Source organism: Nicrophorus vespilloides, unplaced genomic scaffold, assembly GCF_001412225.1.
Source record: "Nicrophorus vespilloides isolate i.1.1-1 unplaced genomic scaffold, Nicve_v1.0, whole genome shotgun sequence".
NCBI classification, from domain to species: domain Eukaryota; kingdom Metazoa; phylum Arthropoda; class Insecta; order Coleoptera; family Silphidae; genus Nicrophorus; species Nicrophorus vespilloides.
This window is the reverse complement of record NW_017095928.1, coordinates 3897-31276: the sequence shown is the minus strand read 5'-3', so window position 1 is coordinate 31276 and position 27380 is coordinate 3897. Positions and strand designations below refer to the sequence as shown.

Genomic DNA, 27380 nt, shown 5'->3' with positions numbered 1-27380 from the left:
GATAGTATAAAATATGAAAGAATAGGTTAGGAAGGATAAGAAAAGGTTAGGTTAGAATACGATTGAATAAGTATAAGACAGGTAGGATATTGCATATGGAATCGTAGGTTAAAAAATATGTAGATTAAGTTATGTTAGGGTATTGTAGGATAGGTGAAATCTATAGGTTAGGATAGTATAAAATATGAAATAATAGGTTAGGAAGGATAAGAAAAGGTTAGGTGAGAATACGATTGAATAAGTATAAGAGAGATTAGCATATTGCATATGGAATCGTAGGTTAGAATATGTAAATTAAGTTATGTTAGGGTATTGTAAGATAGGTGAAATCCATAGGTTAGGATAGTATAAAATATGAAAGAATAGGTTAGGAAGGATAAGAAAAAGTTAGGTTAGAATACGATTGAATAAGTATAAGACAGGCTAGGATATTGCATATGGAATCGTAGGTTAGAATATGTAGATTAAATTATGTTAGGGTATTGTAGGATAGGTTATGATATAATAATCTATGTAATGATAGGTTAGGATTGCCAAGGATAGGTTAGGTTACAATTTGTTAGTCAAGCATCAGCTAGGACGGATTATATGTTAGGATAAAGTAGGTAATGATAGGTTGAGATTGGCCAGGTTAGAATATGATAACTAAGTTGAATATAGGTTATAATAATATAGGATATTTTACTAAATATAATGAGGATATAATTGAGAATAAGATACAAATATTTTCTTCATATGATACGTTTTGTGAGGTACGAAATCCAAGATGCAAATGTTAGGGATTCGAATCGAATGCGTGAGTGTGTGTGTAAAGTAACGAGCTCGAACAGCAACAAGAAGCTGAAGCGGCATCAACAACATCAACAACAACAACAGCAAGAGGGACTGGTATGGTTAGCTGTGTAGCGACGGTCGAATTACCGTCGGCGCGAGATTATTATTTTTATTTCCACTCATGGCAACAATATGGCCGTTCGGCCGTCAGTGAATTGCGAATGTAAATGGATAATAACTCTCCAGAGTGTAGGACATTAATCAATTATTATTCTAGTAGTTATAACTGAATGAGACTGACCAATGAATGGCATCAGTGCAATTACGGGCCGTGATTTATGATGGAGAGATGATAGAGATCGCCTGGATTCAATTCTGGACCGGACGCGTGAACCGGCAGCAGCAGCAACAGCACCAGCAGACGCACTACTTACTTATCTAAAAACCTCTCCTCCACTCTCCTTCATCCTAGTCTCTCATCACGCAACACCGCATAACGCACAGCAGATTGCGAAGAACCCACCCTTATAAATATTAAAACAATTCATATTTATATACGCAGAGAGAACAATGCCCGGACTCCCCCATTCCCCATCAAAGTCAATTTTGATCCATCGTTCTCTTTCTCTCCTCCAACGAGAATAATCTCGAGAAATTCCATTAAACCTAATCGTAATTACGGCTACCAATAACAATTATACTCGATCCTCGTCTCCTCACATTTTGGTCTTATTTCATTCCTTTTTTTTTTAGCTCTTGTTGTAGTTTTTTTTTTCTTCTTCTTAATATACTTACCTCGAATTTATTTTCATTCTTGTATTTCTAATTTTATCTCTCTCTCTCGAGACCAATCCAAAGCTAATGACTGTCGATCTAACCGAGCTAGTGTATATAAGAAGATGATGAAGCAGGGAACGCGAGCGAGCGAGAAAAAACGTAATTATATAATTAGTTATGCTCAGAATGACAGCGTCAGGTATAAGGACTACGACAAGAACTAATCTTATTACGAATTAAATAGTATTTATGTTTTCACACACACACACATTCACTCACTCACTCAGAGTGAACGAACGGAATTCCGATGTAATTAAGGTCGAGATTACCGCGGCCGTTTGATATTTGAAATGAATGAAAAATTTTTGTTCTTCGACTTACCCGTTGATCGAGGTTTGGGTCATGAACCATCCCATGAACGCCTTGGCCATCATGTGCCAAATTTGCGTGAAAATCCATTCGGATTTCTCCTCGGATTTTTCCAAAAACTTAAGCGTCGCTTCGTCCGGTTCCAGCTGGATGAACTTGTGCAGCAGATCATCCGGCAAATTGTGTATTTCACAGTGATACCACTAGAAACAAAACAGACAAGACAACTAAATCAATTGCCGCATTTACTATTTCATCACTCTGCCTACTGAATACTCAATCCTTTTACTTTATTTCATTATTAACTCTTCAATACATATCTTTCAATAGGTTTCATAATAATACAATTGTACACAATATTTTTATATTTAACCATACTTTTTTAAGACTAAAAGATGCACCGGACTATAAGACACACCTTCAAATGAATGAAAAGAAATTTAATTTAATAAAAAGACTATAAATTAGTCAATTTCTCTATGTAAAAAGGTACAGTTTTCAATAGGATTCATAAAAATACAATTGTACACAATATTGTTTTATTTAACCATACTTTTTTAAGACTAAAAGATGCACCCGACTATAAGATGCACCTTCAAATGAATGAAAATTTAATTTAATAAAAAGACTATAAATTAGTCAATTTCTCTATGTAAAAAGGTACAGTTTTCAATAGGATTCATAAAAATACAATTGTACACAATATTGTTATATTTAACCATACTTTGTTAAGACTAAAAGATGCACTGTACTATAAGACGCAAATGAATGAAAACAAATTCAATTTAATAAAAAGACAATAAATTAGTCAATTTCTCTATGTAAGAAAGTGCAATTTTACTGATAAATACCTCTCATAGTCCGGATAATCTACTGAAACCGGACTAATCGATAAAAGTTACTTGATTGTATACAGGAATAAAGCGATAATTACGGATTTGTCGAAGCCGTACTATGCGAGGTATTGCTGTATAATTATGCTGTAATTTCAAGTAGAATAATACGAAATGTATGTGATTTGCTACAAAAGCATACGATGTATATATTTATTACATATTGCTGAATATATTTTACTGAGGAGACGTAGTATATTACTAAACAACAAAAAAATATATAGAATGAGCATTCGTCTTTTTCGACGGGATTAAATTGTGTTTTTATTGGCGCATAGATCGTGCGAAAGTGTCCACATCTCCTCCACATTTTTCTCTCATCTCATCCCCCCCCCATCCAACTACTATCCTTCAGATCCGAGACTCCAACGGCCTCTTAGTAACAATTTCGTGGAGACACCACCGCCACCACTTGGATGCCGTTACATTAACTTAATGCATATTTGGCTCTGAATTTACATTTGGCTGATTGGCTAAGGATGATGGAAAGTTACCCTCTGGGGAGGCATCCATCACTTACCTGGCGGAATCGAGAGATACCCGGCACCAATCGAACCACCCTAAAAACCTACCCCTTCTCACATCTTTGACATCTTATTCCACATTATTTATCGCCCACCCAATAAATTGAAATTGAACGAAATTCATTAGAACATCTAAAAATATGCAATCTTCTAATTGTCGCTTCTGGATTAGTCGGGCTTAAACCAGATGCTCGGAATTCAATGGCCGTTTAACATAATGCTACATGTAAATGAATAGAAGCCACACTGTCATCAGGTGCATTTACGGTGCACTGAAACGACATCGACGATGATCATCATCTTTTTTATCTCTTCTTTCCGGTTTTTTTTTCGCGTTTTAATGATGCTAGCAGATCCTAATCATCGTTTAACATGAATAAGGATTAGCTGGTAATCAAGGGAAGCCAACCATCCCATTCCGATTGACGTATTCCATCCGATCCAATACAAACGCACTCATAACATATGTCTGAATCATGAAAAAAATAATTAATCCCAAATCTTGATATTGTCTTGCTTCAAATGAAGAAACAGTAAGTTGTAAATTGAGAATACGGAAACAAAAGGATTTTCCTCATTAGCTGATGAGTTATGTGCGGAGTGAATGTAATTAATTGTCCTCGTGTGCCGAGTTAATTCGTTATAAATGGATTATCTAAACGTTGTAGAAAGTGTGTTTATTTATGGAAGAAACTGCTCGGCTCGGCCACGTTTCGTTTGTGTCAAACGTTTTTCCCATTGTGCGGTGCGAGCACACCCATATTTATTGGCCATTAATAAATTTTAAACAATATGAAATTGCAGCTGGAGAAAGATAGGAAGGAAAAAGGACGGGGCCGGCCTCTCTGCTTTGCAATGAAATCGCAAATAAATAAATAATAATAATGTGGAGGAGGAGAATGAAGAAGAAAAAAATGAGAGGAGGAAAATTGAGAAACAATAAATCGACGGCGAAAGTTTTATCAATTGTGTATAATCGTTTCCGATGACGCCGAATATGATTTACACGCGTTTCAAATCAACACTTTCCTAATCGATTACGATCTATGGAAGAGAGAGAGATAGACTTTACGTGCGGTGAATTACCCATTTGATTGTTGAGTAATCCACCGTAAGATAGCAATAATAATCGTGGGTTTGATCAAAATAAAACGACAGTTTTCAATAATTATTCATTTCAAATCCGTGTACTCGTTACATGTTGTTATTGAAGTAATGGTAGTCATAGAGATTATACACATTCAATACTTGGCAAGTATCAACTTTTAATGAGTCACTTGTTAACATTAGATTGGAAACATTTAAAAGTTTTACAGTTATTAAGTAAAATTTAGACGAAAACTCAATGGTCAATTTGCAAATTATTTTATATTTGGTTATGATTAGAAACATTTTTTATTTGGGAATTTTTAATAGTTTCATTAAATGTTATATAAAAGATTGGTAAGGTTTAGTCAAAACAAAAATTCGTAAATAATTTTAATAATTTTCAATAATTATTCATTTGAAATCCGTGTACTCGTTACATGTGTGTTGTTATTGAAGTAATGGTAGTCATAGAGATTACACATATTCAATACTTGGCAAGTATCAACTTTTAATGAGTTACTTGTTAACATTAGATTGGAAACATTAAAAGTTTTACAGTTATTAAGTAAAATTTAGACGAATATTCAATGGTCAATTTGCAAATTATTTTATATATTATGATTAGTAACATTTTTTATTTATGAATTTTTAATAGTTTCATTAAATATTATATAAAAGATTGGTAAGGTTTAGTCAAAACAAAAATTCGTAAATAATTTTAATAATTTTCAATAATTATTCATTTCAAATCCGTGTACTCGTTACATGTAGTGTTGTTATTGAAGTAATTGTAGTCATAGAAATTACACACATTCAATACTTGGCAAGTATCAACTTTTAATGAGCACTTGTTGGGATACATTAAAAGTTTTACATTTATTAAGTAAAATTTACACGAAAACTCAATGGTCAATTTGCAAATTATTTTATATTAGGTTATGATTAGAAACATTTTTTATTTATGAATTTTTAATAGTTTCATTAAATGTTATATAAAAGATAGGTAAAAATTAAGCAAAACAAATCATCGTCGACGTCGTTTCAGATTTTCAGCTTATTACAAGAATTTACAGTTTTCTTGTAATAAGTACCAAATGTGTAAAAATAGATTAGTTGGAAAGATCATATTTATATCTTTAATTTGCATATTTGTTGATGTACTTGATATGTGTGGTTAGCGAGTAATTAAATAAAATATGAAGACTTGTAAAAGAATATAGAAAAATTGTCATATCTCTATCACTAATTCTTATTGAGGAAAATTAATTACATCAGAAAATATGTAATATAAGATTTAATCTAGGGTAATTAAATAATATACTTTTTTTTAAAATGGAAACTGGACTAATCAATAAAAGCAATTTGTGTATGAAAAAATAATTTAATGAATTTATCAAATAGAACTGTAATGAATACGGATTGATCGAAGCCGTACTAAGCGAGGTATTGTTATAATTTCAAGTAGAGTAATAAGAAATATATATATTATAATTTTCGATTTATTCTACAAAAATTAAAAAAATATTAGTGAATAATTTTCAAAAATTTCAAAGTATTGATAAATCATGAAATTTCGATATATATTATTGTAAATGACTAGTATTAAATGCTTTATATAAATATCTAGATATTCTATATAATGACTACATGAATGAATGTGATATAAATTCGTTATTGATTTTTATATAACTGTAAACAAATAATAATTTAGTAAACTTAGACTCTAATTTCGACTCTTATTCCGTTTAAAAAACTGTATAAAAACACTCCAGAATTAATTATATTTATTTTCTTTTATAAATAAATGAAATAACGATTCATTTTTTACTTAAAAAAAACTTAATTTCTGTTGATGCAAAAACAATATTCGATTAGAAATAATATGATTCTGAAGGTCTCAATAATTATAAGCTATTATGTATTTATTATTATTCTTCTATAATAATACAACATTATATTAATATACACACATTTCTTCTTCGAGTATAATAACAATAATTACATATTTATTGATTCACACCTCAATAAAGTATCTTATTTGTGTACATCAACATAATACTTAGATACAAAAAGCAAATGCACTATTTAAGCCGAAATACTGCGGTTCTTAACAACCTCAACAACCTTTATATTTATAGCATTAAAGCTAATACGTTTGAATTTGCAAAATTTATTGCAGAAGTTTTTTGTTGTATTTCTTTTATTCTTATTATTGTTGTATGAAAACGTGTAATTTTGTCATTTCTTATTATTGCAATAACGATTATTATGTAATTAAAAAATAATTTAATTGAAGCTTAAATCTAAGACTTAATAATTAAAAATGTATTGATTAACCTCAGTAAATTAGTTTATTTGCATATATACTATAATATTTATAAGATAAAAGCTGATAAGTTTAAATGTGCAAAATTTTAACAAATGAAAATTATTTAAAAGTAGGCAGAAAACTTTATAATCATTTGCAGCAGTTTTTTTTCTTAAAATTATTGTAGCAATATAGATTATTATTATTATATAATTAAAAAATAATTTAATTAAAGCTTAAATCTAAATGTAATATAATAGAATTATTTGCAGTAATTAAAAGATTAAAGAACAAAAGTGTTGAAGTTTAAAGATTTAGGTTTGTTAAACATTTGGAAGGAAAGAAGGAAACACACGTTGCATTATTTATTGTTATTACTGGCGGCAGTTGTCCTTTCATTACAAATAATCCCGTTTCATGTTTATTCAGCCTAGATGAATATGTATTTTGTTTGGATGGACAAGATTTATTCTCGGATTAATAAAAATAAAATGTAAAAAAAAAGAGTAGACGGAGGAGAGACGCGGCGCTGCCCATTGTGGGTATATTCAAATTCATAAAAATCCGAATTAATGAATGCATTCCAATAAAATATCCCATGGATTTATGCGGTTGTGCATAAAAGGAAGGAGAAATAAAAAAAAAACAAACAAACATTCGGGTCGGTATCCTGATTTTTTATCCTCCCGTCAGTATTATTCTCGTTCTTTCTTTTGTTATTATTATTATTCGAGAAGATGGTTCGGTGTGTTTGTTTAATCGTTTTTGGGATATATCCGAAACTCTAATCGACAGGGCTGTAATTAAAACAGTCGGGCATCCGAAACAGCGGCATATGCCATCCGCGCCCCGAGAATCCGAAGAGAGAAAAAAAAAACCTAGGATTTATCCTTTTAATATTCAAATCAGTTGACCACGCTTGGACTTTGGTATGTTAAATTGGTATTTTTCGCCTCCCTCCTTCTGTCGTATTACCGTGCACATGATCGGATTTAAATGGGGTGGTTAATAGGTGTTATTTTCGAGACCGGGAATTTTTCAGTCTCAAATGAAGACCAATTATGAAGGATGGAATCGCGCGTCACGGGGCGATTTTCAATTAGTTTCCAACCCTCCTCCTACCGCGTATGCTAATAAATATATCAATAAAATATTAATCGTCTGTGGAATGTGACGGTACACCTTTAATCATCCTGACTAATCGAGTCGAGTCGCTCGGACTTTTCCCTCCGATTTTTCACCTTCCCCATTTGCATAAACAATTAGCCGTGTGTTTACAAATTATGAGGGATCAATCATCGAGCTCGGAGGTGGAACGCGCGTATTTCGTGAGGAGCTACCGAACGTGATGTATATAAAGGAAAACAGTGAAGGGTCAAGACGAGCTCAAAACCAAAAGAGATGAACCAAGAAGAGATGAAAACACAGAGAGAGAGAGAAAAAAAATGACTTACACGTAAGAGCAGCCTATCAATTCTCTGCTCGAAGAATAAACATAAATAATGAGAAGTTAATTAAAAATAATATTTTAGATGTTCGGATGCGTCTGGCGGAGGCGGCGGAAGAGGAGGGAACCAGTAGTTCGGCCACTTTAACACCTTTATTTATTATTTCTGTCCCTACTGGTTTTTTATAATTAAACATTTTCTTCTCTGCCCTTCCCCCCCTAGTATTATTTTTTTCTTCTTTTGCTTTGTTTATTTTACTTCATTAACCTTTCGATGTGTCCGCAATCAATTTCAAATTTATTATTTCCAAAGTGATTTCCAATCTTTTTCTCTTCTCTTTATTTGTTTATTCTCTAAATTATAAATCAAAAACAATCTGAAGATAATTTAAATTTATTTCATTATAACCATAATTCAATTTTATCGAAAGAAATGATTATATTAACTATCTGTGTAATGGATAGGCGGATATATCCGCCGCTCAATTGCAAAAGATTAACTTCCTCTTTAAGCAATTAACGATTGATTATAAATTTTTATAAAAATTTACATGAACTAAACAATCAATTTTTAAGGAATTAACGATTGATTATAAATTTTAATAAGAATTTACATGAACTAAACAATCTGAAGATTAAGATAAAATAACTTTATTTTATTATAACCATAATTCAATGTTATTGAAAGAAATGATTAAATTAACTATATGTGTAATGTATAGGCGGATAAATCCGCCGCTCGTTTGCAACAGATTAACTTCCTTTTTAAGGAATTAACGATTGATTATAAATTTTAATAAGAATTTACATGAACTAAACAATCTGAAGATTAAGATAATATACATTTATTTTATTATAACCATAAGTCAATTTTAGTGAAAGAAATGATTAAATTAATTATCTGTGTAATAGATAGGCGGATATATCCGCCGCTCGTTTGCAAAAGATTACCTTCCTTTTTAAGGAATTAACGATTGATTATAAAGTTTAATAACAATTTACATGAACTAAACAATCTGAAGATTAAGATAATATACATTTATTTATTATTACCATAAGTCAACTTTAGTGAAAGAAATGATTAAATTAATTATCTGTGTAATGGTTTGCAAAATAATAACTTCTTTTTTAAGAAATTAACGATTGATTATAAATTTTAATAAGAATTTATATATATTATATGTAGGTCCTATAAATTTCGAATAATTTGTTTACTAAAAAAAACTTAGTAAAGTATTTAAGTAATATCTCAGAATATACGTGGGATAATGAACATTTTACTCATTACTAGTTCTGATCATTTACATATCGTATGAAACTTGTACATTATAATTAAATTTTTTTCTTAATAACATTTCTTTTATTAGTGTTATCTCATTAGTTGCATCGAAATTACTGTAAATATTTGAATAAAAGTGTACGAAGCTGCAGCGAATTTGCATATTAATATCATCGGAATAAAATGTCGTTTTCTTGTAGTATCTCAGACGAGGCACGGGGTATTAATTATCGAAGCGATAGAAAGAAGGAAACGAGCGTAATTTGCAGGATGATTAATTTGTTTTCATCATGAATATTCCTCGAGTGTGTCTCTTCCTCTCGCGCCCATCTTCATCTGAAATGCACGCTCCGCAAGGAAATTAGAATTTTAAATGAGACTCTCTGTCTGATAGATAATCGAGGGAAAAAACTTTTCAATTAGAACCCCGAGGGGGGTGTCGAAGATCTCTTGGAAAAAAACGACCTAAATCTATACAGATCTATATATTCATGTATTTATACTTCCCCTTAGCAACGCGCGTACGTAATTAATGATATAATTCTCTTTGCCGTCAGAAGAAATATATAAAAAAAAATCTGAAATTCTTAGTTATTTTATAGAATATCTATAACAAATAGTATGAAATAGGCTGTATCTATTTAGTTATTCTGTTGTACTTCTATTTATTTTAATAATTAAGTAATAATTAGATTATTAACACAATGCGGACGAGCGGCGAATATATCCGCCACATCATTTTCACATTAGATATTGCTCTATAATACTTCAGCTGAAGTTTCCCTTTTTACAGTTGGAATATTATCCGCAAAAGGTTAAAGTTTTAAGCTTCAATGATATGGAATTCAGAGAAATAACGTAGCAAAAATGAAACGAAACAAAAACAAAGAGTGTAACAAAAAAAGAAATATATATATGAAACTCAAGTGTTTATGAATATTTATAACGTCTTGTATGCATAAGATATCGCGCCCGTGGTGAGGTACATTATTATTCATACTTTGCAATAAAACAATTCGCTCGAAGAGTGCGGAGAGTGTTACTCTCTTCACGGAATATGTTAAGGAGTTTCGTGGTCGTTTTGGAATCCGGCGCGTATAATGCCGGTAATTAAAAAGGATGCCCGAGATGGAGATGGAGCGTTTTATGCGGTTGATACATAATGGAAAAATCAAGCAATTTTTAAAGCCCTCCGGCCACCTATGCTAATACTACCATCAGCTTCAACTTCAGACTGTGAGCAAGCAGCAGCAGCAACAACAACATTCATACCAAGAGTATTCACAATCTCGCAATGCACGTTCGAACTTACGTACAATTTTTTTTTACAAGTACGCTCTTATTTTTTCTTTAATTCGTTCCTTCAATTTATTCCGAAACCGCCATCACAGACTTTCAATTAAATTATTTCATCTTGCACACAGCTGGCAAAAAGGTGCATACAAGCATCTTTGACCCAACAATTATTAATTGGTCACAGATTAAACGAATTCCAAGAATAATGAAACCTCCAAAATAAAAGATTTTTATTATTAATATGTACAAATCTTCAAAAACATGGACTTAAAATTTGTTGAAAATGTCAAAAATGTTCCTAATTTAAATTATTTACTAATAGTATTAAGATGAAGATTTAGTATTAATTATTATCCTTCAAAATAAAAGTACGAAATATAAAAAAAAAACAAATTATGAGAGAATTTAAATTAAATAAATTTAAAAAAATATTGCAATTATAACATTATTAAAGATTAATTAAACGATGAAATTAATAACAAGGGCTTCGTTATAAGAAACTTAAACACTTTAAGCATACTTCGTGATAAGTCATGATAAACATCACGCTCTGTTTAGTCGATTTATAATTAAGTTTCTGTACTCGTAACTGACTTTCGATAATTATTAATGCATCTGCAGCGACGAATGATTTATAGCGACTAATTAAAATCGAATTAGTTCATTAGGCAACGCAACATTTTGTACGTGAACGTGTTTTCTACTTATTTCACAGCGCAACAAATAATATAAAATAAAATAAATATAGAGAAACTTTAACAACAAATACATATTATTTTTTTGTGTGTAGTAATTCGTAACGCAGAAGAAAATTGCGAATCACTAATTGATATCGAAAGTTATGTCAACGGTTTTTGTTGAGCGAATTGAGCTTTCACTCGTTGCGATGATCGTAATTAGATCATTATTAACAGAAGAAAATAATACATTTGTTTATTTCTGTTCTCTCTCACTGATTATTTCCCGTGGTTTTATTTAATGTATTTTTAATGACGATAATCAAACGTTATGGAATCACGAAGATCATTCTCATGTACTTAATTTATTCATTGTAAATTGTTCAAATAATAATGATCAATTAAAGTTTTTTTTTTTATAATGTTTCTGATGTATTTATTTATCCATAAGTTAATTATAGACAACAATTAATTGATTTCCCTAGAGACCAGATCTAAAATCCACATTTTTGCTTCATAAAATTATTAGTTGATCGTAATTTAATGAAATATGTTATTTTATGCTTAGTTTATAGTCTTTTAGTAGAGTTGTAGCAAATTATATCATTTTTAATTAACGTGATTTGTTAATTATAAGTTCGTTTATTTAATATTATTGTTGTTTATTGTCAAATATTGACCTTAATTGAACTTTGATTTAGTATAAATACGTCTATAGCTAAATTAAACTTGATCTTTTGTGAAGATTTTTTGAAGAGTTTGAATCATATATAAAAAAGTGTTAGTATTAGATAAAAAAAAATAAACTAAAGAATTGTACTTTTCGTATAAATTAAATGTAAGATTTGTGTAATCTGATTTGGAACTGTTTATGGTTAATCAAGAAGTTAGTAGTGCCATCAAACGCACTAGATGGTGCATTTTAGATGGACAATTAGGTCCATGCCTGTAGATGCGGAATGAATAGGAGAGTATAGGAAGGCCGTGTGTTCGGAGAACATGAGAAGATGAGCAGGAATCTATTTAGCTGAATGGAGCATTGTAGATTAGTTAATGCCGGCTACTGAGTCCTCCTTTATGATCTCGATCCCGCTCCCGGATTCCAATGGTCGGCAACGCGGAATAATATGAATAATGCCTCTCTCATTCTCTTAACATGTGCTTGATACTCATCACGGCCATTGTAGTAATTATGCATTAGATCGGCATTGTTCATATATTGTGGATTGTTACCGGTGATGGAATAATCCGATCCTATGCGATCTTTGTGCAGTTGTTCTTTACAACCATGGTTACTTGCTTACTTCTTCAGCTGTTGCTGCTGCTGCTGGACGTTATGTTTAACGGTTAGCCTCGGAATCGCGACAGATGAATATTCCAGTTAGGAGGGCGGCGTCGGAATGTCTCCTCTCTTCCTCTTGTTTCCACGCGAAACATTCGCTCGTGAAGGGAGGACAGGGATGCGGGGGGGTTTTGTTGGACGTGGACCGTGCTCTTGGTATTATGATGGCTTAACAAAGGGGCAAAAACACTGTTTTATAACAATCGGGAGCCGTCAATGTTCAGCAGTAAAGTAGAGAAGACAAAACAATTTCCAACGCTTTTTCGGCCACGGTGTGGCACGCGGGGAATGGTCTTAGCCGCCAGAGTTTTGGTGTTGCCGAACGCCATAAAAATACCATCGGGGGTTCACTTTTTTGTCCGGCTGCTGATTCCCCGTCACTTTCTGTATATAATTTATATACATTGCCATCTCTCACTCCTTCTCGCTCGCAAACCAACTGGATGCTGCTTCTTCTCTCTCTTCTTTCCATCAACTTCTTTCTCTTAGTTACCAGTCCACGAAACCACCTCGTCCCACGTCCTCCATATAACATCATCCCGTGGTATAAAATTATGAATTAAAAATCTTTATTACCGCTCGAAGTGAGACGCCGCCACCATCGAATTACATATAAAGCTGCATCCACACTATATCCGATTAAACACATAAATACCTGTCAGATTTACTAACCATAACAATAAAAATATACAAGCCATAATTTCACAGGTTTTGTTTCCATAGAATATAGAAAATTTCTAAAAACCGATTTACGTGGGACTAAGAATCATTATGATTGAAGAATTAAGTATCAAAACCTAACAAAAACTACTATAGAAACATATTATTGTTCAATTGTGATAGTTTTATTCATTTCAATGGCTATTAAACTAAAACTGCTTTGTCGTTTTAGGGACAATTATGAATCTTTATTAAACCGTGTTTTATGAATTTGTACCGTATTATAAGAGAATTGCGATCTAAATCGTGTTATAAAAGTATTCACAAAACGTTATGTTATTTATTCTCCAAAACCTCTCAATCAATATTTACTAAAACTTATTAGTGACAACTTGGAATTTACCCAAACTTTGTATCTATACCATACTATGATTAATGAATATACACCGTGTTGTAAGAGGATTGTGTACAATGAAACCGTGTTTTATGAATATGAACAGTGGTATAAGAGAATTGCGCACAATATATGCGATCTAAACCCTGTTATAAAAGTGTTCATTAAACTACAACTGATTAATAAGACATGATTAGTATCAACTTGGAACTTCTCCGAACTTTGAATCTATACTATACCATGATTAATGAATATGCACCGTGTTGTAAGAGGAATGTCTACAATGTATTCGATCTAAACCGCGTTATAAAAGTATTCATAAAACAGAATGTCATTCAAACTACAAAAGCAAATCTTATACTCTTAACAGACATTCAAGTCTCATTTAACGAATAGCGAGGACTCAGCAACTAATACTAAACGAAATAATAAATATACGTTATGTAATTTATTCTAAAAAAAACTTCTCAATCATCATTACATTATTAATGACAACTTGGAACTTCCCTAACCTTTGAATCTATATGATACTGAATATGCACCGTGTAATAAAAGGATTGTGTACAATGTATTAGATCTAAACCGCGTTATAAAAGTATTAATAAAACGGTACATATTCTTGCTACAAAACAGAGATTCAAGTCTTATTTAACGAATTGCGAGGATTCAGCAATTAATACTAAACGATATCATAAATACACGTTATGTAATTTATTCTAAAAAGCTTCTCAATCGTTATTAAACTAAAACTGCTTCATCTTATTAGTGACAATTTGGAACTTCCCCAAACTTTGAATCTATATGATACCATGATTAATGAATATGCACCGTGTAATAAAAGGATTGTGTACAATGTATTAGATCTAAACCGCGTTATAAAAGTATTCATTAAACACTACTCATTCTTGCTACAAAACAGACATTCAAGTCTCATTTAACGAATTGCGAGGATTCAGCAATTAATACTAAACGATATCATAAATATACGTTATGCAATTTAGTCTAAAAAAACTTCTCAATCGTTATTTCATTAAAACTGCTTTGTCTTATTAGTGACAACTTGGAACTTCCCCAAACTTTGAATCTATATGATATCATGATTAATGAATATACATGGTGTAATAAAATAATTGTGTACAAGGTATTAGATGTAATCCACGTTATAAAAGTATTCATTAATTCATTAAAACAGACATTCAAGTCACATTTAACGAATTGCAAGAATTGAGAAACTAATACTAAACGATATCATAAATACTTTAATCCATGACCCTTAACCCTTCCTTAGATATTATGAAATCTATTCACGCAACATAAAGCATGCGGTATTAATTCCGAGACGTTTATATATACATATTTTTTTGAAGTCATCGATGCGTGCAACTTTTTCCATCGTCGATTCATTGAATATTGATTCCGGTATTTGCATTCGCGTCGCACTTATTTAAATCGAACTGCATTAAATTATTAATATCCTCCCGTGCAAAAGAAGGAACAAAAAGTGATGATGACGATCGAAGAAGCATAATGAAATGCATTTGTGCCGAGAGCTAACGCAGGACATTCATCATTTCATTAATAATCATTAAATACTGTTTGATTCGCTGTTAACGAAACTGTTAAATGTTAAACATTTTAATTACAGTTGCCTATCATATCCTAACTGCAACTAATTGTCGCCATGTGATTCATATCCTTTCAAAACAGAAAAGAGTTCAATCTTGAATACATTTTTATAAGTCTTTTATAAAGAATCTATGGACACTTATTAGAAAATTAAATTGCAGAAATAATTGTAATTTGAGGACAAACAAAAATAGCAATTCCGAATTACATAAAATGTTTCAATAAAATAATACAAAATTTCAGTTGAAATTCTTCGATAATTTAATTATAATTAAAAAAATAATAATTTCTTGAATTATGCAATTAAAACTATGCCAATTTTGTTTTGAAACTATTTTATACATTATAAAACAATAAATTGTTAAATCTAATTTGTTTATTTTTCTTAATATAAGAAATGGTAAATTTGACATTGAATTGATCTGTTAGTATAAAATGCTTCAAGAAATAGTAATTACCGTAATAGAATATAAAATTATACTAAATAATCATAAAAAGTGCAAAACAAAGTCCAATTTAATTACAGAAAAACAATGCAATTTATGTTGTCTACATACTATGTAAATTAAATCTTTCCTAATTGCAAGAAAATGGAAATAAACACATTTCATGATTTAATTCTTAGTAAACAAGAATTAAAAATAAAATACAAATTCAAAGAAAATATATGAAATAATAAAACAAGTGTAGTGAAAAGGTATGGAATTTAATGAATTGGTGTACCTTTCGTATATTTCTTAGCAAAACTACTCATTTTTGTATAAAAATTTGAATTTGTAAATTTATTTTAATAATGCAAGCTGTTATTTCTTAGTTTTAAATTAGTAAATTATAATTGAATAATCTAATGGAGAAAATACATTTTACAGTTAATTAATAAGGCTTAAAAATAAGATACAAGATAAATAGAATTTCGTACGGTAAAGTTTTTGTACTGACACTTTAAGAGTACAATTTTGTTTATGGCTTAGTTCAAGTTAAAGTCCAGTAACAAAGGGTACCAGTCATCCAAAGGTAGTGAATAAATATTGTTTGTGTTGTTGTTGTTATTGTTGTTTTCATTTATTTCTGTTTGGAGTGTTATTTATTTTCGGAACGAAGCTGGAACAACGGAGGAGGAGGAAAAAAAGAACATACACACATGAATCTAGGCAAGAAGTATTTTCAAGATCGAGATGATATCGAGAGAGAGTACAGTTGATCCGACAAGGATGTTCTCGCGATCTTATATGGAATACAAAAGAGAGATAAGCTCGGAGGAGCATAAATAAAAATAAATACTTCCATATAAATACAGTGTTTTTGTGTGCGACGTTAAGAGTCGTTCATTAAATAATTATCGCCCTACATACATACACATAAAACGTGTACGTATACATATTTCAGGTGCACTGACAGGACAGGACAGAACAGGAGAGAACAGACAGACAGGATGCATGCAGGTGACGTCGACAATGGTTGTTTAACGCAGGATAATCGCAGTCACACCGAATTATACGACGATGACAGATACACGTAAATAAATAAATGCCGAGTATAAATAAATAAATAAGCGTAAATAATAATGCGATGGAAGAGGAGGGAACGGTTGAATCTTTGCAGAAAGTTGAACGAGGATGGAGGACGAAAACGGAGGGAATTTTATGGTGGCCTGGCATGGTTACAATGGGTTTGAAATGTAATTTGTAGATTTGTAAGCAGCACTACGGTGTACACATACACACACTGCGGACATGAATCAAAACCGTCCCGTCATCCCGCTTCTAATTAAACCAAATCCAACTGGCCGAGTCAACAATATATTATTATTGTTGTACTATATACTATACTATACACTGTACTCCCATTCCGATGACTCCTGCACATTAAATATCTCAATCTGCTCCTCTCGCGCGATTGTCTTAATATGCAACACCTTTGCAACGACAACAATCGTCCATTCCGGCTCGCATGGATCTCGTATGGCGTAATAAGAAACAATTATTTCGCACAGTCGCATCCGATGTATGTATGTTCATTAAACGCGAAGACTAAAGCCTTTTCTCTATATCCGACACATTCATTTCATTTCAGAAATTAACAACTCAACAAAGATAGGACAAGAAAAATGATTACTGCTATCAAAATCCAAACAAACAAAGGTTTAGTTTGTTTAGAAATGTTTCAAATCGAACTCTAGTGAATCCGGACTGTGCGAGTTATTATTGTAATTACTTAATAAAGACTTGCATAAAAGTTAGAATAAAACGATTATTTCGATAATTACTAGTATAAAAATTGCAAATTTAGTTTGTTTAGAAATGTTTTAAATCGAATTGAATCAGAACTATTTGAGTTATTATTGTAATTACATAAGAACAAATTGTACAAAAGTTAGTACACGAATATTTCGATAATTGAGTCGATTTTGCAGTAATGGAATAATTTGGTTAATACATTCATTTCATATCAGAAATTAACAACTCAACAAAGATAGAACAAGAAAAATGATTACTACTATCGAAATCCAAACAAACAAAGTTCATATCTTCAGAACTTCTACACTTAAGTATACTAATTCTTTAGATTTTAATTCTATTTTGAACAATGAAAATTTAGTTTGCTTTTAAATTTTTCAAATCGAACTCTAGTGTATCCGGACTGTGCGAGTTATTATTGTAATTACTTAATAACGACTTGCATAAAAGTTAGAATAAAACAATTATTAACGATAATTAATAGAATAAAAATTGAAAATTTAGTTTGTTTAGAAATTTTTCAAATCGAACTCTAATGAATTCAGACTATGCGAGTTATTAATGTAATTACATAATAACAAATTGTATAAAAGTTAGACTAACACGAATATTTCGATAATCTTGTCGATTTTTGCAGAAATGAAATAATTTGGTTAACACATTCATTTCATATCAGAAATTAACAACTCAACAAAGATAGGACAAGAAAATGATTATTACTATCGAAATCCAAACAAACAAAGCTCATATCATCAAAACTTCAACACTTAAGTATACTAATTCTTTAGACTTTAATTCTATTTTGAACAATAAAAATTTAGTTTGTTTAGAAATTTTTCAAATCGAACTCTAGTGAATCCGGACTATGCGAGTTATTATTGTAATTACTTAATAACAACTTGCACAAAAGTTAGAATAAAACTGTTATTTTGATAATTGCTAGTATAAAAATTGAAAATTTAGTTTGGTTAGATTTTTTTTTAACCGAATTGAATCATGCGAGTTATTATTGTAATTACATAAGAACAAATTGTACAAAAGTTAGAATAAAACGAATATTTCGATAATTGTGTCGATTTTGCAGTAAATTAATAATTTGGTTGACACATTCATTTCATTTCGGAAATTAACAACTAAACAAAGATAGAACAAGAAAAATGATTATTAGTATCAAAATTCAAACAAACAAAGCTCACGTCTGCAGAACTTCTACACTTAAGTAGACTTTATTTCTATTTTAACAATTAAAATTTCTTTTTTTTTTTAATTTTTCAAACCGAATCCGGGCTAAACGAGAAATTACATAATAACTTACTGTATAAATAGTTAATTTGTATTATGTGAAGTTATGTAAAAAATAATTAGATTTTTTAAGAAAATTTTCTAAATATGTTTTAAATTATTTTTGTTATACAATAATTTTTGATACAGATAATAAGAATGAAGAAATAACTATAATGTGATAAATACAAACATTAATTTTATGTAAAAATTATGCATGAAATGTATATAAAAATTTGATTGAAACATGATTGAGTATTTATTTATTATTTTTTGTTTATTTTGTAAAAAAAATAAATAAAGTTTAAATGAGTATATCTTATGGCAACAGCGAGAGAGATCGTTAAATGCGTGTGCACAGTTCACAATGTACAATTAAAATTGTTAGCAAGGTGCATCTTCGTTTATAGGGAGAAGCCTCGCCTCTTTCTTCTTCATTTTAACCATAAAATCTCATTGAGAAGATCCTCCAATACTACGAACGCATACCACGCGTTTATCTCAATGCATACTTCTTACTTCATCCTGAATGATCGCAGAAATAGCTTCTCTGACATTTCAATTAAAACACATCTTCACAGAAAACAACAACTACTACAAGCCTGCAAGGGTGATTTAAAATTTATGCAGTTTCGGAAGGAAATGCGTGGAATGGTTTCGAGATTTTAATGAACAAAACATAAATAAAACAATAATAACTTGGAATTGAATTCAATTGTTATGAAATGTATTGTTATATGTTAATTTTTATATTAAACTATTTGTAAATTTAGAAGTAAATTTTATGGAAAAGATAATTATTTAAGATTTTTATAAACTTGCAAAATAAATAATTGTAATGAAGAATTAAATTGAATTGTAATAAAATAATAATGAAGGAATATAATTAAAAAAACTTTTACATTTTTTTATGCTAAAATGTGTACAGATTTGAATAGAATTGTTTAGAATTATAAAAAAAAATATAATTTGAAAGATTAGTGAATTTTTATATTAAACTGTTTATAAAATTAGAAGTAAAATTCATGGAAAAGATTTAATTATTTAAGATTGTTATAAATCTGTAACATAAATATATGTAACGAAAAGTAATATTTTTTTTCATGTTAAAATGTATATAGAATTAAAATGAATTATACGAAAATATCTAAAAAGTGGATTGGGGGAATAATTAGTAAATTTTTATATTAAACTTTTGATAAATTGTTGAGGAAATTCATGAAAATATTAAATTTTTAAGATTTTAATAAAATAAGGATGATGGAAATATTTAAGAAAATTAATACTTTATTTATGTTAATAAAAGATATATAAGAATTGAATTCATTTGGAAAAGTTGTTAATTTATACTTTACAATGTATACAGATTTGCATTAAAACTTATTTATTAGCTATGGAATAAATGATATAAAATAGGATTTGAAGTAAGTTGTAGTGAAATGAAAACGAAGGAAATAGATTAGGAAACTATTGAATTTCTTTGTGAAAAAAATAACTAGAGGACTAATTTGTAGTGAAGTATTGCATTTTCATGTTGAAATGTATACAACTTTGGAAGAAAATATGGTAAAATTGAGTTGTAATGAAATGTGGATTTGGAAAACTATTGCATATCATTTAGTGTGTATGTGTGTGATAATCAAATTGTAAATGTGATTTGTGTGCGAAATAGGAGAGGTATAAATCATAGGTTGGAGCTTTTAGATTAGATTGGTGCGGAAGGTGGTCCAAAATGGTATATTATTCGGATTTAATTTATTGCGTGCGGGAATGGTGTGGATGTGATTTAGAGCTCGAACATTGTGCCTAATGGTCGTGAACCTGTGATCTCGTTGCTGCAAAATGAAGCAATAATAATCCTCTGTGCGCAATAAATAAATTCCGCACATCGAGACAGATGATGGGCCCTTTCGCAGTTTTCCCATCCGTTCGTTCATCCATCCGCGATTGCATAATGAGACGAATTTCGACTGGTCCGAGCGATCCGGTCTGCTTCGAATGGTGGATGGAGAAGGAAGGAATAGATGGATGATGAGAGTGTACGACGGACGTATATGAGAAGGAAAGAGAGAAGGAGAGTGATTTATGCGGTGTACGGTGGTACGTAATTATAAATGATGGAAAGTGGAAGGCGCGCAAACCTAGGTTGTCCGCACGTTTCAGTCCGCGGCAGGCGCGCACCCGATAAATAAATTGCGAACGCAATGAGTATTATTATGAAATAGTGCGCATAACTGCGTTTTAATAGTGCCCATTTTGCCGGCCGGCGAACCGGTATTTTAATTGAGCCACGGATTATCCGAGCCAGATCCGACAGGGACGTAACCAGAGGGGTGGTCCAGCCACCACACATACACACAAACACATGCAAACATGCACTTGAACACTACATAAACCAACCTAACGTACGACTCTATCAAGCATCAATATTACATTGTAAATGTTACATCTACAACTCCAAACATTTACGAATACTATACAACTTTTAATAATTTTACAAGTCTAAATTACATCACATAAAACAGAAATAATTCTCGAGATTATCAATTAATCAACTACTTTTCATAAATCTGAATAATACCCAGATTATCAACTATTACGAGATACACAGTATATATGACCATGATTTCTACAACAAACAATAGTACGTAATTTTGTACTAGTGTGGAGTCACCACTATAATCTATTAGTATTGTAATACAATCATTAATTTCTTATAACTATTGCAAAAAGGAGTGTTCACTATTCCTTTTTCATATTTTCAGAAATCTAAATAATACATGCTTATTATCCATGATTACTAATAGAATTTACCACAAAAAAACAATTAGTATGAAATTACAGATAATATGGATTGTTAATATTTCAATTAGTATTGTAATATAATTATTAATTTCTTCTAACTATGCAAAAAGTTACTTTAAGTATTCAATTTTTATTGTTATTTATCGTCCTATAATATTTACTTTTTCTGTAGATTTATTTAGGTACATTCTGGAAATTTTAATTCACACAATTAAAATAGATAAAAATAACAATTTTCAGTCTTATAATAGATTAAAAATAAAATATGTTGAGAATAACTAAACTTGAAATTTTGCAAATTGACGAAAATAAACTTTTATCTTTAATCTCCAATTATAAAATTGAAAAGTTAACAATAGTAAGATTTATCATTATCAATAAAATTTTCTTTGTTCGTATTAATTATATATTTTTTATTAATTTTTACAAAAATTACGTTTTTATAAATGAATTTAAAAAAAATAAACAACGATTTTTATAACAATTTAATGTAGTAACAGTACTTAGATAATAATATTGTATAAATGACAGTGATGATAACTGTTTTGAAACTGGTTATGAGGCTGTAATCCAAGAGTGAAGTATATTCTTAATAGGTTTTCAAACCATAAAATCGTTCTATCAGTATATAACTAAAGTTAAGTACTTTCCAAGATTCTTTTACAAGCTATTTTTAAATTAAAAAGTTTTCATATGGTAAAAATATCAAAATACCTTCTAGTTTACTTTAACAACAACAAAAAACATACTTTTTAGTCTATTGATGTTAATATATAGTTTAGTTGTTTTAAATAAAGTTTTAAATGAACAATGATAATTATTATATTAAATTATTTCTAATAAAATAAAATTATACAAAAACACATAAAATAACGAAAGTTTTGATATAATAAATTTTAATTTTCATTAATTGTTTTAGTAATCTTTAGAAAATGCACACCTCGCAAAACATTGGAAAAAAAGTTCTAGGAAAATAGAAATGAATAAATGACAAAATTAATATACTTATTTCCGATGTTCTATTTTGTCTCTATTCCGTTTAACAGTTTTGTCTGGTTACTAATGTGATTACGTCTGAAACAGACCAGTGGAACTAAGATTTGATCTCTGCGCCATCAAAGTGACTTTGTAAATCATAGGGCGGATATATCCGCAACTCTTTCGCAACAGGTTAATTGTTTTGAGAAAGAATAGTGCTTACACTCATTAAGAATAATTAGCCAATAAATAAATATCTAATTAAATATAATTGTCACTTTTTGTAGAAAAAATACGTTTAAAATATAAATAGAAATGAACAAATGTCAAAGTTTGAATATAACATTACTTATAAATGTGTGTGTTTAGATGTGTTATCTATTTACCTTTCATATATATTTCCGATGTTCTGTTTTTTTCACTATTCTTTTTGGCTGTATTCTGTTTTATCCGGTTACTAACGTGATTACGTCTGAAACAGACTAGTGGAATTAAGATTTGATCTCTGGGCCATCACAGTGGCCTTGTAAAAGATATGGCGGATAAATCCGCCGCTGTTACGCAATTGTTTTGAGAAAAAATAATGCAATGTAATCATTAAGAATAATTAGCCAATAAATAAATATCTAATTAAATATAATTGTTACTTTTTGTAGAAAAAATACGTTTTAAATATAAATTTGTGTGTTTAGATATGTTATCTATTTAACTTTCATATATATTTCCGATGTTCTGTTTTATCACTATTCTTTTTGGCTGTATTCTGTTTTGTCCGGTTACCAACGTGATTACGTCTGAAACAGACCAGTGGAACTAAGATTTGATCTCTGCGCCATCAAAGTGACTTTGTAAATCATAGGGCGGATATATCCGCCGCTCTTTCGCAACGGGTTAATTGTTTTGAGAAAGAATAATGCTTAATGTTAAGAATAATTAACCAATAAATAAATATCTAATTAAATATATTGTAGAAAAAAAACGTTTTAAATATAAATTTGTGTGTTTAGATATGTTATCTATTTAACTTTCATATTTATTTCCGATGTTCTGTTTTGTCACTATTCTTTTTGGCTGTATTCTGTTTTGTCCGGTTACCAACGTGATTACGTCTGAAACAGACTAGTGGAATTAAAATTTGATCTCTGGGCCTTGTAAAGGATTTGGCGGATAAATCCGCCGCTGTTACGCAATTGTTTTGAGAAAAAATAATGCAGTGTAATCATTAAGAATAATTAGCCAATAAATAAATATATAATTAAATATAATTTTTACTTTTTGTAGAAAAAAATCGTTTTAAATATTTAATGAACTAACTAGTTGAGAAGTATGTATTATGTAAATAATAGTTTTTTTATGATAATATTGTAATGTGTAAAAATTGTAAAGTATAAAATCTGTTTTGAAGCTGGTTACGTCCCTGCAATCCAAGTAAAGTGCATCCAGGCAAGTGCCAGTAACTAGCCAGTTAGTTGGTAGTCCCACTGGTACGGGGTCCGAGGACATAGTTCACTGCAGGCTGGATGTGTGCTTGCCCGGGTAATATATATCAGTGATTGAATATTTGAAATATCACCTCGTAAAGTTAGTTATAAATTACTGCGACCGGTTCACATCTGTAGCCGATTTTTATACAGGTGGTCTGTCTTTCTCTAAGCCTCGCTGCAATCCCACCATTCGCACACAACCAACCAACCAACAAAGAAACAAACAAACAAACAACGCACATATAACACATACACACACCGACGATCTCTCTTCGCATAGAGATATGTTAATTGTCGTACTATGCAGGAATTCTAAGTGTTATTCAACAATTAGGCCCTTATATGGCCGGAAGCCGGGTTTTTCTCTCCCGGCACGACATTTTCCTCTAATAAAGGGAATCAAAGGCAATTACGAAAAACCTTAAGAGGGGCGAGATCCGAGTAAATCTCGGCGCGGTTTTGCATCCCGTCCCACCATCGTCGCCTAGGCTCAAGAAGAAGCCTACCAGGCATTGCCTACTACCAGGAAAGCCTGTTCCACTTCACACACGGAATGGCCTTATAAAGAAGAGGAGCATTGGACCCCTCCAACAATCTCACTCTTACTCACCCATCACTCTTCATATACACATCTCTCTCTCTCTCTCACTTTCTTTCCATGCAGAAATACATATATATTCCATTGCCATTAAATATTTATAATAATGCGTACATCACGTCGTAATGCACTCAACCGTTTCAAAACGAAATATTAAACATGCATATACGACCGAAAAACCGTTGCATTGTCAGATTTATATTTCACGACGCATTGCCTTTGAGCCTTACGGAACTCCTCCACATTTACAAAACATTAAATATACTATATACATACACATATATATGCTCACTGTATGCTCATAATACCATTTCGAGTATGGGAAATCCAGCCGCAAAATCCTCATGCAAATATAATTAATCATTAATTGCATTCGAAACTGTACATGCACATTTCCTTGTGCCATTTTGTGTGAGCTCACGACTGCTGCAATCCGGAACTATATGGGGATGGTATGAAAAATTGAATATTGAATTTTCCCGCCACGAAAATGTAAATTCCTTAATTGCCCTGCTGCAGCCATCATGCCGATCTAGATCCGAAACGGATAACCGACACAATGAATCGAAAATTATTATAATTTCACTCGATTCCCCAATCTGATTCAACGTAAATTCATAAAGTTAATATTTCATTAACGCATTACAAATTGCTTCTATTTTGCATTCAAATATTGTTCCACGTTTAGATTCAACATTTTATAAATGTAAAATAAATTTAGTAATTTTGTGGAAAAATAACAAAATTTGCAAATTTGTTTCTCATAAAAATTTGAAATCGTTTTCTTTAATTAAATATAAAGAAACTTGAATATTTCAAAAATTAAACACAAATAATGCAGCAATAATTTTTTTTTCTTAATTAATTGAAATATTTTGTTCTCAAATTTGTAAACACATAAAATAAATGTTAAACTTTCGAAAAGCAAAATGAAATTTTCATATTTTAAAGTATTTCTCTAAAATTATCAATGTTTTCCATTTTCATTAGTATTTTCTATAAATACTTACATTTTTAGAATATTTTACTTAATTCCAATATAAACACTAATATTTCCGAAAAATAATTTAGTTTCTAAACAATAATTCGAAATTTGTAATAATAAGAAACATACTTTGAAAACATTAACTTTTTAGGTATTGAAGTATTTCTGAACAAGTATCAAAGATAAACCTAAGACTAGATTAAAAAAAAACTATTTTTATAGATGGTGCAAGTAAATGTTGTTTACTGAAATTTCTGAAATGCAGAATAGAAAAATAACTGAAATTGTGTAATGAAACTGTGTGGATTACATAAATTTCAAGGTTGTAATGGTGAATGCCACAGAAGATAATTGTATTCGTTCGTGGGTGAATTCCACCCCACCTAGTCGTACGTCGGTAACCAAGCACACACATACACTTCGAAATTAGAGTTATATAACGGCAACAACAAACACTAAAGAAAATTACCAAACAAATTTCCAATTCAAATCGGGGAAGCGAAGAAGACGACGAGTATGTACGTATCTATCTATATCAACAATATATATATACATACACACACAGCTAACGTGTCTATCATGCAAGTTGATTTGAAATCCTTTTATCTTACACGTAATGTTTATCGGTGGGGCAGATCGCTTAGGGAAGTTTTCAAAAAGTTTACACATTTAAATGCCGACCGTATAAACATGCGATCGCTTCGGAAACCATTTAGGAAACCATCGCTTTTCGTCCGCCGTTGTTACAAATAAATTAAATTCGGAACCTCTCTTTCTCTCTCCTCAACCCTCTCGCGCATACACACACACAAACCGGGATTCGACTTCAACTTCTTTCCAGTTGAATCCAGTTTCCTTCCATCCAGATGCGACAACAATGCAAACACCGTATCCAAAAGTTATTAGAAGTTGCGCATTTATACTCAATCCAACGTTATTTTAAGATCTTCACTTTTTCCGCTTTGAGTTAAAATTGAAGAAATTAAATCAAATTCCTACAAGAAATACAATTTTTTCATGAAGCTAATATAATTTTCAATCCAAGTTCATAAAATATTCTCATCTACTAAAATTATTCATACAAATTGAATTTTGCATGGATTTTTCAATAATTCTATAAATTTGTTCTAAAATTGCTTTAAATTAATATAAAATTACAATACAATAAAGTATTATCGAAAACCAACATTTTTTCTACAATTTGAACTATATTCTACACTTTAATTAATTCTTTCCAGCCCAGTGATTCCAAGTGGAATCATTAAATCATTAAATTTAATTTAGTTTTTCGACAATTGAAATATTGAATAATGAAAAAAAAAACAGTTTACATGTTTTTCTATGATTAAATAAGTGATTTTATAAAGATTTGAATAAAACAAAAATAAAAATTTTGAAAAAAAAAAATGGGCTGGAAAGGGTTAAAAAAAAGTTACACGTAACTTTGTTAAAATCGAAATAAATATCAAATAATCATTAAAATTAAGTTAAACAACTTCCATAAGAAGTAAAAAAGGTTATATTCCTTAAATTGATACAAATTTTATGGTAATATTT

General features: G+C 30.3%; 1 protein-coding gene across 1 annotated transcript in view; it reads right to left on the bottom strand.

Annotated features, from left to right (window-relative positions):
• Positions 1-3326, bottom strand: part of LOC108568794 (methyltransferase-like protein 9) — a 69378-nt gene extending 66052 nt beyond the window's left edge. The window contains exons 1-2 of the mRNA XM_017930084.1: positions 3273-3326; positions 1933-2123 (exon numbers count right to left, since the gene is read on the bottom strand). Of these exons, the coding sequence (XP_017785573.1) occupies positions 1933-2123; positions 3273-3326 (245 nt within the window). The remainder of the gene's footprint in view (positions 1-1932; positions 2124-3272) is intronic.
• Positions 3327-27380: the final 24054 nt, after the last annotated feature.